The sequence below is a fragment of the Chelmon rostratus genome, chromosome 14, assembly GCF_017976325.1.
Source record: "Chelmon rostratus isolate fCheRos1 chromosome 14, fCheRos1.pri, whole genome shotgun sequence".
In the NCBI taxonomy this organism is placed as follows: Eukaryota; Metazoa; Chordata; class Actinopteri; order Chaetodontiformes; family Chaetodontidae; genus Chelmon; species Chelmon rostratus.
Window position 1 is genome coordinate 271,106 of NC_055671.1, and position 14,762 is coordinate 285,867.

A 14,762-nucleotide genomic window follows, 5' to 3' on the forward strand; every position below is an offset into this window, starting at 1 on the left:
TCTTTAAGTGATTAGGCCTATTAACACACCTATAAGTTCGTTAGAAACTATTATAAAAATTAACAGACTGAACTGGAATTAATAACAGGAGTGCATATAATTTTAGTCAGTTATTCTGGTGAGGATCAGCTGCGCTGGGTATTTAAATCGGTCGAGACGCTGACCATCCAGCTGCGGTGCTGATCGGATGTCAATCGGGCCAAAAATCTGGACAAATGTCACTTTGATCAAGGAGTGATGGAAGCTGCATCAGTTGAAATCAGCTGATTTTGGACAGTGTGTGCGCTCTGCACAGCAATGTGTATTCTGCGCATAAGAAAGTGGTGAGAGAGCAGAGAGAGAGAGCAGAACCAGTTATTTAATGTGTTAAATGTGCTAAATCCCCCTCTAGTACAGCAGGTGGAAGCATGTAGCACATCTACTGATGAAGAGTCATTCACTAAAATGGCACCCGCCAAAAGAAGAAGAGGAAGACAGGTTTGAGTCATGCTTTTTGGAAAATATGCCACACAGATTTTTGTGTATCATACGTGGGGAAAAGTAGCATGACAAATCTGCCAAGCATAAGCACTCCCTGAAATATGCCCTATCAATGACATAATCACTCTCTGCAATTGTGCCAATTGTTGCCAGTAGCCTCTCAAAATCACAAGTAAAGCATAATGTTTAAGTGATGTGCACATGTGCTTCAAATAACAAATAAATAGTCTAAGTGCTGAATCAATATGGTGTTTTGTGTTTTCATTTATATAATGCAGGGGTGTTCACAGCATTTCACTTTCAACAAGGTATCTGATTCTGACCATCTAATTATTGTGACGTAATTTAGCTGTCCGCTAACATTTTCCTTAATCGAACACCCAAATCGCCTCGCTGTACGAGTGTTGCTGGTTTTGCTGGGGTATTATGTTGCTCCCGAGTTGGCCAAACCAACATTAATGCTGTCAACACCTCCTTCCTTCAAAATAAGATAACATGCTTCAACAATTCCAAATTATATAAAAGGCCCCTAAATTTCTGTTTTGAGTGAATACCACCACCTGCTGAAAGTTTTTTTCAAATTAAATTTAAATGGCAACCATGTACATAGGTGATTGACAGTTTATCGGGTTAGTGGATGCTCATCCTGCTGTAACCTGGCCGTTTCTGAATGATTCTTCTCTGATGCCCTCGATGGGTATTTGTAGGGCCTGTTGTGGAGGAGTTTGTCATTAAACTCTAAAATGAAAGAATCTTGATCTCCACCCTGCACAAGTTGATTTGCATATCAACATTTAGCTTGGATGCAATTTGATTTGGCTTGAATATTGGATTAATTTAAAATATTATTATAGGTAGAAACTGTTTCTGGCAGTGTTTTGCACAGTTTAAGTCAGGCATGTCCAAACTAACAAAACCTGCAGCCACATGGCCGTTTATGGAATAGTTTGGACATGCCTGGTTTAAGTACAACATGAACATCCTCTAAAAAAATTAAAAAAAAAAGTATATATTATAATCCAGCACAGGGAAAGGAAGCCATCTATATTTGCACAAATTTATTTAGCCATGTGGTAGACATATTCACATGTGTTTGACTTGCAAATGGAAACAAAATTTTCACCGTCAGTTAGTCACCATAGAAAATACAGTAGACATATTTACAGCAATTCTTAATCACATTGACTTCAGAAAATACAGTCGACTTGACAGTGAAAACTGTATCATAAAACAAAGGCAGTTCTAATATGAACAAAGCCAGAAACTGGACCATAGTATTTACCTGGGGTTAACGTTTCTAAGATATTACAGAGCATCAAGCTGCACTGTGAACATACTGGATCTGTCTAAAGTCAGGTTGCAGTTTTAAGAACACATCATAGTGGTCACATATAAAAACTAATCCTGTATAGATATTTGTAGGGGAAATCTGGGTTTATGTTGCTGTAAGATTAAGAATGTGGTTTAAGACTGTTATACCCAGTTTTCATCATGCAACATGTATATGTGGATCTGGTCTACATGGCGTATACTGGTCACTGAAGGACTTCATTAACAGCTGTCTGAGGCTGCATCTCAGGAAGCTCCAGCTTCTCACACTCTGTCAGCTTCAGGGTTAAGTGCTGAGCGATCTCATTTGGATCAGTGTACAGTGCAGCAGGAACATTCTGAATAAGAGACGAACACCTGTGTTAAACAATACAGTACATCATAGGAGACTTAACTTATAATAATCAGGGGTTTTAATGCACATTCTGCTAATAAATGCTTTACATAAAATCTGGTGATGAACAAAGGTTTAATTTCAATTTATAATTATTGTCATTGTTGTCACTGATATGTGACAGTGTTTGGACAAATACTGTAACATAGGTGGAATTCATGCAAATCACAATTATATTTCCATTTCTATGTAAGTTTGAATGAATATAGAATGTTTATAAGTACATACGCATATGGTAATTTTGGGATTGTTTTTCAAATCCAAAACATTGTTTGGAAGAAAATCTGCACATTGAAATGTGTGACAGGTGCATTGGTGGAAGGTGCAACTTGAAAAGAATGCACACTGTCTCGCTTACTGCTGAAATATTTATTTGAGTACAACATTTCAGCTTGTCCGACCTTCATCAGGTATATGGACAGCATCCCAACACTTCTATATATATAAAAATAGGAGCTGCCTCAATCATTCAAATAAAAGACTATAGAAATGTGTTTGATTGATGACCATCATGAACTTACTAAAAGCATGCACCAATCAGAAAATACAGTTAAAAGGATTAGAAAGACACAAAATCACTCAATATAATGACACCGATAAATCTAAAGCAACATCCACGTAACCTCAAAGCTCTCAAAAGATCAGAAAACAGAATAGAACAAGTGAATTTAATATATTTGTGAAGATTCTCATTCATCCAGATCATGAAGTGCTTTTCAAAGGCAACTGAACTTGTTTAAGGTTCCAGAAGAAGGTTTGCCTCTCATCCAAGAGGTTTCTTTAGTTCTAACTGACCGGTAGGGAGTCCCAGGCATTTATCATCTTGCAGGACTCCCCAAGGTACACAAAGAAAGGCCCATAATCAGTAGCATCAACTCAGTTACCTACATTGCCAAACTTCTCACCGTCATCCTAGTTCCACTGGTCAGCAAAATTTCACACCACATTAAAAAACACCCACGATTTTGGCAACAAGGTTGGAAATATGAAACTAGACTCAGATCAGACCATGGTATCTAACAATGTCTCTTCACACGTATTCCCTCCCTGGAAGCAGTAAAGACTGTGAGGAAACGGCTGCTACAGGACAGCACTTTCTCCAACAAAACCAACCTCACTCCAGACCACATATGTACCGTGCTAGATCTCTGCCTGACAACCACCTATTTCCAGTACAAAGCATGGCTGTGCCAAGGGATCACTGGTTTCTCCAATAGTGGCCAATCTCTTTGTGGAAGAAGTAGAAAGCAGAGCCCTGATCTCCTTTGCAGCAATTGCCCTCCAGCTATTGGTTCAGAAGATTAGAAGACAGGAAGTGAAAGCTTTCATGGATCACCTCAATGCACTGGACAGCAACATTAAGTTCGCTCAATAGGGTGTTAAGGGAAACAGTCTGGCCTTTTTGGATTGCAGTGCTCATTGAAGATGACTCAACATCGAAGCATAGAGATAACCAACACACACTGATCAGAATTTGCTCTTTGATTCTCACCACCCACTGAAGCATAAACTGGGAGAAATCAGAATCCTACACCATCAGTCTCAGAACCTGCCCACAAGGACGGAAGGCAAGGACAAGGAGCAGAAACACATCAAGACCACAAAAAGACACAGAACATATAGAGGAGAAAAGGACAATAAACAGAACAATACTGTTATCATGTACATTGCAGAAGTATCATGTGTAACAAACACCTCATTCCTGTGCACTTCAAGCCCAGAAACACTCAGAGGCAGAAGCTTGTCCATCCCAAGGACAAAACACCCAGGCACAAGCAGAGCAGTCCAATGCTGCTTCACAAGCACATGGCACAACACAGGAGAGCCAACATCTTGGGTCGAGACTCAGCGGTCCACCTACATCTTAAGGACAATACATTTTGCACACATTTTGGATAGAGAAGACTGACAGTTTGAAAGTGAAAGAAGCTTTAATCTTCATTAAACTGAAATGATCATCACTGAACAGAGGAGGTGGTCTATGACACCACTTATAAGCCACTTACAATGCTGTACTGAGATCCCTCCCCAGGTGGCTTAACACTCTTCCACACCATGACTCACGTGACCCTAAAGACTCACAGGATGGCCAGGTGGGTCAAAGACTCACATGTGACCCGAATGATTCCCAAGGTGTGAACAATACTGCTAGAGGATAAACGCCTGGGACTTCCTACCATACAGTTAGAACTGAGTAAGCCTCTTGAATGACAGGCAAAATGTCTTCTGGTACCTCAACCACGTCCAGTTGCCTTTGTAAAGCACTTAGAAGTGGATTTAAGGGGCAAAAATACAAAGATATCATGAATCTTAGTGTTATCAAACATGTTAAATCCATTCATTCCTTTCCCGCCAGTCCATTAGGGGCTCAGGAGGTAAAGCAATCGTCCAACTATCAGAAAGTCGGTGGTTCGATCCCTGGCCTCGGTAGTCTACATATCGAAGTATCTTACTGATTGCTCCTGATGCTGTGGATCGATGTGTGTGTATGGCCGAGCTACTGTTGTGTGAATGGGTGAATGCAGGCTTGTGTTGTAAAAGCGCTCTGAGTGGTTGTCAGGCTAGAAAAGCACTTTATATATACAGTCAAAGTCAAAAGGGAAGGCAAATATGGACAAGAGTCACACTGTGTAAAAGTGTTTTCATACATTAAACCTACTTCTAAATGGTAATACATAGTCACAGGTGGATGTACAGTTGCATAAATAGCATGACGATCAGTTAATCACTCAATTTATACAGTACCACCCAAATCTAAACAGCAATATGCAGAAAATCTCCCTTTTGTCATTTACTTAGCCAACTTTGTTATGAAGTATAATTATTTCAGTTTTGATCATTACGTTTTTCTACAGATTTCTAGGACAAGCATGGGCTTGATCTGTGCTCCAAACTATCCCAATCTATACATGTTTTGTTTTCTTAAGAAATTATTCAGTCCCACTTCAGTTAGACTAAAGACAGACTAACTGCTCATACTTACATACTGAACTAGATTTTGAAGTTCACCAAGTTGTACCTGAATTTCAGTGTTTTGGAGAATGCAAATGTATTTCACATGGAAGTTTTTGTACAAACATACATTACAAGGATTTATCTAGCAGTCAATTCAGCATTCTGCATAAAAATAATCCACTTCAGAACCACTTTTATGAATCAAAGCCAACTGATCATTCATACCAAAAGTGAACAAAAATTTGGTTCATTTGGTTAAAGGAGATATAGGCAGCACTCCAGTTAATTTACAGACTCAATCCAAAAAAAAAAAAATACTTTTTAAAGTTTTAATTGTGATTTGTTAGCTTTTGTGGCTAATATAATTTATTTTATCCTCAGATTAGCACATTAACTCTGAGGGAAATTAACAGAGACACGAGATATCTTTTCAAATGTGTTGTGTGAGTTGTGTTGTGTGCGCTGTGTGCGTGTTGTGTGGACTGTGTGGGTGTTGTGTGCGCTGTGTGCGTGTTTTGTGCGCTGTGTGCGTGTTGTGTGCGCTGTGTGCGCTGTGTGGACTGTGTGCGTGTTGTGTGCGCTGTGTGCGTGTTGTGTGCGCTGTGTGCGTGTTGTGCGCGCTATGTGCGTTGTGTGCGCTGTGTGCGTGTTGTGTGCGCTGTGTGCGTGTTGTGTGGACTGTGTGCGTGTTGTGTGCGCTGTGTGCGTGTTGTGTGGACTGTGTGCGTGTTGTGTGGACTGTGTGCGTGTTGTGTGCGCACTGTGCATGTTGTGTATGCTGTGTGCGTGTTGTGTGGACTGTGTGCGTGTTGTGTGCGCACTGTGCGTGTTGTGTGCGCAGTGTGCGTGCTGTGTGCTTTTCGGTTTTCATGTATGGCTATTTTCAGTGTTTGTGTATGGCCAAGCGCAATGATGCATGCGCAATTAGATATATTACCCAGGCAATGTTTCAACAGCTCAAGTAGGAGGAGTTAATCGCGACAGAGCAAAAATAATTTATCTTGGGTTTCTTCTTTGGAAAATTGGCTACAATAGGACAATTGGTACATATTTTCATGTAGAAGATATGTGCTTAGAGGAGGAGAAAGACCATGAAAGAAGAGAGAAGCAAAGGGAAGAGCAGAAGTGGACAAAGACAGAGCAATGAGGTGGCAAGTTGAACCAGCATTCAATATTAAGCAGAACAGTTTATTACCACTTATTTACTGCCAATTATTGATGAAAGTTTAGTGGCCATATTTTAGAATATTACCTGGATTTGTTGAGGAAACTGAAACAGGATGTAGCACTAGACATACATGAACTTTAGGTCCAAAAACTAAATATGCAAAATAGGTGGGGTTTGTCAAAAAAGCATAAATTCTGTTTAGTCCTGATCAGAGCTCTTACATTTCTACTCTGTATCTGTGTAGCTTGATATCACTGCTTGTTATGTCATAGCTCACCTTAAGTTCTGCTATTTTGCTTTCCCTTGTGCTGAACTCTCGTAGCATGTACTTCTTTCCAGCCTGGAATAAAAAACAGCATAACAATTAGTTCGTAGTCAGTGTGGATTAACATTTAAATTCTGTGACTTTCTGTATTACAACAGCTCTGCACTTTGCCCTGTCTGGAGGAAACCAACTTGCCTCATGATACAGCCGTGTGTCATTTATTCTAATCAGCACTCCGTCCACTCGTAAGAAGAAACGCAGCAACAAGAAGAAACTGGTGGGCATCACCCTCTACATTATCAACAAGACATACAACACACTTGTTCAAACTATTGCATGCAACATTATATAATGACACAGTATATTACAGAAATCCAAAAAGCAAGTTTTGAGCCAGATAGGATGCACTACATTATCATTTACTTTTTGAGCTTGGAGCCCTCAGACAACTCTACCATTGAACTCTGCCTGCTGAGCTCTCACTCATTCCCAGAATGCACCTGTGGGGTAGTTCCGAGAGCTGACTGCATTTTGGGCAGCTTCGAAGTGAGAATGTGTGTAACTGTGTGAGTGCAGTTCCAGCAAAAGAGGGCTGGGCTCAAAATCAATCTTTTCTGAATGAATGAAGATTGGCAGCTGAGGCTACTGCCTCCGCAAATTAGTCACTGATTACACACAGACTGCGACTGAAAAGCTCAGTGGAACTTCCTCTCATTTGAATCAATAGTATCAGCTTGTTTAAATGAACACAGCACTCACAATTTTGACACTGATCATTGAGACTCCGTGGTCATGCAGCTCATCTTCAAACAACAGCACCTCATCAAAGAACATGATTTGTTCCCGAGCTTTCAACTTCTCCATATCGATACGTTCTGCTGTCTTAGTCACCTTCAGATGAACAAGTTGAAAAGAAACACAGGTGGAAGTAGAGCTGTTCAAACACACAAAATCAAACTCATTTCGGAGACTTAAACAGTCCAGTTAACAAAGGTTTTTATACTGTGTTCCATTCCATTCCTGAATTTTACCCACCTTTATCTGCATACCTTCTCCTATCAGAGTACCTCTGTAGTCTGTGGTGTATGTCCAGTCATAGGGTCTCACCACCTCTTTGGAGTGTTCAGAATCCACTCTGGAAGGATGTGACAGAGATTCATGTAAATTAAGTAGGTGACATTCTTTATGTTTCTGGAAATCAACTGTTTTAGTTTTTTTTTTTTACAAACCAGTGCCCCTCTATGTGATATCTGTGATGCCCTGTCTCACCGTGGGGGTGGCTAGCCCACAGTTGCACGCAGATGTTTGCCTGCACACATGGGCTATTCTTTCTTACTATTTCAGTGTGTGGCTACATTCCACTCACATCATAATTGTAAATCTCTACTATAATATGAGAGCCAATCTCTTTCATTAATGGAACAAAACCACATACCTCACAGAGAACCAATCACATACTGGTATAAAAATAAACCAAAACTTGTTTGCATGGTATTTTGTACCATTTCTTCTCTCTTTCTTGATTGCAGGGACATGAAATCAAATCATTGATCAGTCTTCACTGACACACATGAGTTGATCCTTGTGGCCACAGTGAAATACAAGCCAGTGTATCCCCAGCAAAATCCAAAAGGATTGTGGAATGTAAAGAGTGCCAGAAATTCCACTTTGTCTAAAGCAAAGGCAAAGTGTAAGGTAAATAGCAATGAACACTGAGTGCTGTCATTGTATCTTACTGACATTTAGAGTTCGTGTGCATCTGCCAGGGTATTTGTTTGTTTCTTTAAAGTAGCATGGCTCTTTCTTTAGCTCTGTTTGACTGTTTGGCCACACCTGTTTAAGATTTTGTGTATCAGACAACCCTCCAGCCACTGCTTTTGGTAACACATTGTGATGCTCATCTTGCCTGCTCTCCTGCCATTCCTGAGCACAGGCCACCTTGACAGCATCCTCCATGTTGTTGACTCTCTTAAGGGCGTCAATGGCATTGAATTCAATGCCGTAGCCATCTGTGTGCTGGATGCGCAAGGCATTGTCCCCAAATAGCATCTCTGGAAGGGAAGGCATGCTCATCTCCTCTGCTAACCTGGAAAGGCAAACAGCAAACAGCTTTGCTCAACTTCATTTTTGTAAAGTCTCATTAATATAGCTTGGGAAATTAGTTTGTTCAGAAATGTATTTTTTACATACTTCTTAAGCATTTTCAAAATGGTAAATGGACTATATATATAGTGCTTTTCTAGTCTTATTGCCCACTCAAAGCACTTTTGCAATACGAGTCAGCATTCACAGTGGTAGCTAAGTACCACCTGTACATTATTAACAGCAACCACACGTACCCACACCCTGATGATGCAGCAATTTTAGTATCCTGACCAAGGGTACTTCGACATGTAGGCTGCAAGGGCCAGGGATCGAACCCCTGACATTCTCATAAGTGGATGATGGCTTAATATATTGCTAAATATATGCTTAAATATATTGCACTTATAATGTACATGAAATGTACTACTAATGAATTACAAGTACATCTACATTAGTATATTTATATATTGCTTGAGCATTCCCAGTACACTTTAAGCAGAACTTAATAATCCTTAAATGAGGCTACTAGTGTATTTTTACACACTTCTTGAGCTTCACCAATACTGTACTTTAAAACTAAGGCTTAACAGGATGTATTGTACATATATGTCCTCAGATATATTATGCATTCAGTGCACATTAATGCCTGCCTGTCCTTGAAATATTTGGCACCTCTTATTGTTTGATCCTTGGAAAATCAGGTCACTTCCTATTTTTCCTGTCATTGACAGCATGATACAGCGTTCTGGATGTTTGATCCTAAGATGATAATAAAACAAGATTTAGACATGTGACACTTACTAGCATTATCTTTTGTTGTGACAGAAGTGTGAAATAAGTTCATGTATGAAGTAGGCCTTGTATGTACATGCATTTGTGTATCTGTACGTGTTCCACTGAATGGCAAATAGATATATACTTATTAGCAGTAATAATGACATTTGAGTATGTCATGATAGCATATAATAATTAAAAATGCACTTTAAATATTGGACTTAAGTTTTAAAAAAATTGATTTTACAGATAGCTGGATGGCTAAGCTGCCGCTGAGGCCTGGTTGGTGCTGGAGCAGGCTTAGCCGGTTGGCTACGCTGCCGATGAGGCTGGCTGGTGCTGGATCACCTTGGTTCAGTGGAGCAGAGGTCCACTGAATGCACTTTACATATTGAACTTAAATTTTACTAAAAAAAATTTTAGCGGAGTTCACCGCCTAGCCTCCTGGAGGTGTAGTGGGACTAAGTAGGCGAAACACTGTTGAAGGGAGGTTTCCACCTGATGACCCCCAGAGACTTGTTAGGAATCACTGCTCTTTGGCATGTACAGAGGCAGATTAGAGCTCCAAGGTTCTTCACTGAGAATGAATCCTCTTTTTGAGCACAAGTATCTTGTGTTTAAATTAACTTACTGTAGTATATTTATTAAAAGTATGCTTTCAATCTATGTAAAATACACATTCATATAAATGTACTGGAAACATACTTTGCAATATTTAAATATACTATTTAAGTACGCTTAAGTATATATTTTTTCACTTGGGTGTTGCTGTTTTTTTAAAGTAGCATGGCTGACAATGCTTGATGTCAACCCACTCAGGGAAACAGAATTCGACACAAGACCAGTACTAAGCTTTGTACAGTTGGTGTAGTGGGATACAGATTTGCAAACCTGGACCCATGCAGGACAAAGACCCAGTACCGTAGTTTTTATTTTTTTGGCTGCATAACTATAGATCAGTATATCATTTTTATAGACAATTAGAAGACAAATGCATGTCTGCCATCGACTGTAAGAGAAACATCTCACCGCTCAATGTCTTTGGATTTCATGATGTGATCTTTGGCAGCAGTCACCTTCCATGGTCCAAAGGTGAAGTCCTGCTTACTGCTCTTGAACCCATGTGACATCATCGTGGACAGAGAAGCAAACATCAACTGCAAGAGATAATCAGCAGACTTTTCAAACAGATTGGATTGACAGACCCTCAAGTAAGGGCATTCGGATGGTATGTCACATCCCTTTCACTGGTGATGTTTGGCTCCTCAATTAAATATGAGTTTCCAAAAGGTGCAGCCAGATTTGACAATCAAGATGGGTTTAAATATATTGTCAGAATTTTTAATTTTGTGCTGTATTACAAAAAAAAAACTGTTACAAGTGAAAGTTTTGTCATTGTTCTCATTATTTTTCTATTTCTTCATGCAAAGATACGCTTAACTTTGAGAAAATAAGGGGCTCACTGTAGACATCACTGTTGGCTACTTTGCAACTGTTGTAAGGAAAAACTGAGCTGACTGAGTTGGACAGAGTTGAGGTCAGAGATCTGTGCCGGTCAGTCAAGTTTCTCCACACCAAATTGGGAAAACCATGTCTCTATGAAGCTCGCTTTATGCACAGGGGACCATCATGTTGAAACAAAACAGGGATTCCCTGGTGAGCTTGCATTAGCTGCATGTTGACATTCCTTATTTTCACCAGCACGTTTTTGTTTGTCTAACTGTACAGGGCCTGTAAAAAATAAAGGTTCAGCAGTTCTGAGCCAGTGAAAGGCCAGCAACCTCCCAAGGGTCTGAGGGTGGCCAAAATGCAGGTCTATTAATAACACATTCTAACAGACAAAAAATCTAAACTGAGAATAAAAATGACTGGCAATTTAAAAAAAAAAAAAAAAAAAAGTGATCCAGCCACCTGACACCAGATGCTTGGGACCTGCCAGAGTTGCTGCCAGCTGCTGTCCATGCACACACACACGGATGTATCAACACACATGTTCACATACTAATACACCTTCACATGCGTCATCTATTTCTGCCCAATCCAACTCCATTTGTTACTCAAGCCACTTTTGAACTACTCTGATATTGAAGGAGTGTGTCAAATATTGGTTGGGATTTATCTTGCTCTTCATTGCTTCATTTGTAACTGTCTTCATGGAGGCTGAATAAACACAGAAGTCATGTTTTTTTTAATCTTTAAAAAAACAACTTCATTTCAAAAGTCATTTCACTGATCCACGAATTTCAATTGCATCATTTAAATCTACTTAATCCAATTAATTCTTAAATTCACAAGATCAGTAATACATTTGTCATATTCACATTAGCTGGTTAGTTAAACCCAACATTCATTATTCTTAACTCTATTCAAACCTCTCGAAAGAATTAGTTATATATACTGCTAGTTCTTTACCCATAGAACCATTTTTCAAATAGACCCATTCAAATGTTGGCTTTGGATGACACTTGCTTTGTTGTATTGATATATTATTTTCACAAAAAATAACTATCAAAAGCAAGTCGAAATGTCCTTCATTCTACTGTGTGGAAAAAATAGCTGCATTGACGATGACAGTTATAGTGGTCTTTCGCCATTTGTTCCTCTAATGTACAATCGGAACAAAAGAATTAACTGCTTTCGGCTTCGTTTTACCACATTTCTTCTGACAGACTGGATAATGCTTGAACATAAAAGACAGCCGTCCATGACCAGAAAAACTGTCAGTCAGTCCAACTGTGTGTTCAAAACGAATTTTAACAGAAAAAAAAACATCCGTTTACCTTAGTATTGTTGTCAAATGCTACCGGTCATGGAAGCTACTTGAGTGCGCCGCTAAACACAGTCCGGTAAAAGTTTAATACGCTCACGCTGTGGTTCCGCTACTTGTTCATCAGTCAGTTGCCCAGCAGACGTTGGTTACAGTCGAATAATCTTTTTTTGTTGAGGCTGAGGACGGTTGAGTGAAATGACCCGGAAGTGTCCAAGTGTCAGCTATGAAAGGAGCTATTCGAATTCTCTTGGTCTTTTTTTTCTCCCAAACTTTATTCACAACAAATTGTACATTATGTAGACACACACACACGCGTGCGCGCGCACACACTTACACTACCAGTCAAAAGTGTGGACACACCTTCCCACTCAATGTTTTTTCTTTATTTTTATTACTTACTACATTGTAAAATCATAGTGAAGACATCAAAACTATGAATGAACACATATGGGTGGAATATGTTATATTTTAGATTCTTTGAAGAAGCCACCTTTGCTTTGATGACAGCTTTGCACACTCTTGGCATTCTCCCAGTCAGCTTCACGATTCTTACCTTAATATGGATTCTAACAGTAGTCAAATCAGGCTGTAACTGTGTACCAACCAAAGGGTAAAATGTTGCCAGACTAATCTAATAAGTGGATGACAGACCAAATATTTTAATTCCAGATGGGAACGTTATACAGTGTGGAATTAATTAATTTCCATTATACCAGTACTTGTGAATAAATTGTGGATATTTTTGCAGGTAACTTTTGAACAAAAAAGTCAGCGCAAAAGAAAATCAACACCTCCAATGTTTCTTAAAACTTTCCTGGAAACACAAAAGCTGTTGTTATTTACTTGGAAGGATCCTGACCATTTGATTTAAAGTTTCATCAACACCTTCTCAATAATCTCCCATGGTTTCTTTTTTAAATAATGAGATTTTTTCCAAATGTAGTCAGAGTTTAACTTGCCTTTATCGCTTTGTTAGATATGGAAAGAGAATAAGAAGGATTAATGCACCTTGATAGACTTTACATCTTTTCTTATATGAATCTGACCAATAAAGAGAAAGATGCCTGTTTAACAATGTGTCTAATCACAATTTGTATTAATCTATTTTGTTCCATATATTCAGATGTTTACTAAATTCAACCTCCTTTCAAACAAGCACAAGTATTTGACCAAAGCTTTAATGATGATACCATATGATGCCACAAGGTTGCAGTCACATATAGCTAGTAATTCCCCTTTTTTCAAGCTGGAATGCACACCAGTTGCTTGTGAAAATAAAGCTATAACCTGATTTTTTTTTTTTTATTGAGTCTGTCAGATGATTCACTGCTATTTGGTTCTCAAAGATATGAAACTGCACAATATTTAAATCTTTTCTAACAATTCCGCTGCAAATACAAAGAGACATGGTGAAATTGCCAGCCTTGTTTTAAAACTCTGTTAATTGAAAAATGAGGAGCAGTATCACCTGATCAACATATTGAGCTATTAGTGCCATGACACAAGTATTCAATTATATTCCTGAAATTTTCTACAAAAGCAATGCCTTGAAAATAAAAAGATTTTCTATCATATTGAAAGCTTTAAAGAAATAAAGAAAAAGAAAATGAGGTCTCGGACACATTACTATATTGATCTACCTCTTTATCTGGTTTTGAAAAAACAAATAAATAACTATTAAACCTTGCCTCATAGTCTGTGGAAGTGATGGGTTTTATTTTAGTGTTTCAAATAAAAGTACTTTCAAAGTAAGTATGTTCCCAAAATGTCTAGAAAAATATGCAAAGGGCCCTCTGAGCCAGGAGAGCAATCAGGATTTAATCAATGCATTGCTCTCTCGAGCACCTCATGGGAGATCCGTGGCTCACAGTTGTTGGACCTTGTTGGATGGGCAAAGAGAGGTCCACATGTAAAAACCAGCAAAAGCCCATCAGGCCTTGCAAATCTCACCTTAGTGCAAGATTCAGTTTAAATCCAAATTCTGGTTTCCGATGGACAAGACCCACCTTGGCTCTAACTTACCTCTCCACTGTGATGTGATGTTGCTACAGGAGGTGTATTGTTCCTAATCAAATGTTTGTATTTTAAGTAGCCCAGGCAACAGTCCTTTAAGTTACTGGATGAGTAACAGACTGTGTTCATTTTGATCCTGAAAGAGGCTAGCTGTGTGTGTAATTGGTGATCTGACTTTTCCTGCAGAAGGAAAACACAATTATCAGTTTTCTTTAAGAAAATGTTATTGTTTATCAGCAATACACACAAGGGGACATTATCTATGCCCTAATGAGACCTTACTTGCTGAACTGTCTCTTGACATTTCTTGACATTAGTGGGAGAGAGTGCTGACAGTCACTCTGGATACGTTACATCGTGTGACTCTCAGGAATGCTCTGAAAGAGCACAATTTTTCACACATTTTAAAATTCATAAATCATTGGAATGTGTGCTCTCCATAGTTGTAACTTCTTTTTCAAGAAGGTAATCACAGATATTTACTTTGTTACCTTCTTGATTTTTTTTTATTTGCAAGGCGGCAAAGAAG

The 14,762-nt window shown here is 39.0% G+C and overlaps 1 protein-coding gene across 1 annotated transcript; it reads right to left on the bottom strand.

Annotated features, from left to right (window-relative positions):
• Positions 1 to 1,529: 1,529 nt before the first annotated feature.
• Positions 1,530 to 12,395, bottom strand: tiprl (TIP41, TOR signaling pathway regulator-like (S. cerevisiae)). Its single transcript, XM_041952257.1, has 8 exons — positions 12,231 to 12,395; positions 10,480 to 10,607; positions 8,498 to 8,677; positions 7,627 to 7,726; positions 7,351 to 7,482; positions 6,787 to 6,882; positions 6,604 to 6,666; positions 1,530 to 2,147 (listed from the first exon to the last, which is right to left on the bottom strand). Exons 2-8 carry the CDS (start codon positions 10,602 to 10,604, stop codon positions 2,016 to 2,018), a joined length of 828 nt encoding a protein of 275 aa, XP_041808191.1. The 5' UTR covers positions 10,605 to 10,607; positions 12,231 to 12,395; the 3' UTR covers positions 1,530 to 2,015.
• Positions 12,396 to 14,762: the final 2,367 nt, after the last annotated feature.

Coding starts and splice junctions, on each gene's coding strand:
- tiprl (XM_041952257.1), bottom strand. CDS start 10,604: ATGTTTGCTTCTCTGTCCACGATGATGTCACATGGGTTCAAGAGCAGT. Junction 6,883..7,350: donor CAATGATCAGTGTCAAAATT/GTGAGTGCTGTG, acceptor TTGATAATGTAG/AGGGTGATGCCCACCAGTTT. Junction 6,667..6,786: donor ACACACGGCTGTATCATGAG/GCAAGTTGGTTT, acceptor TTTTTATTCCAG/GCTGGAAAGAAGTACATGCT.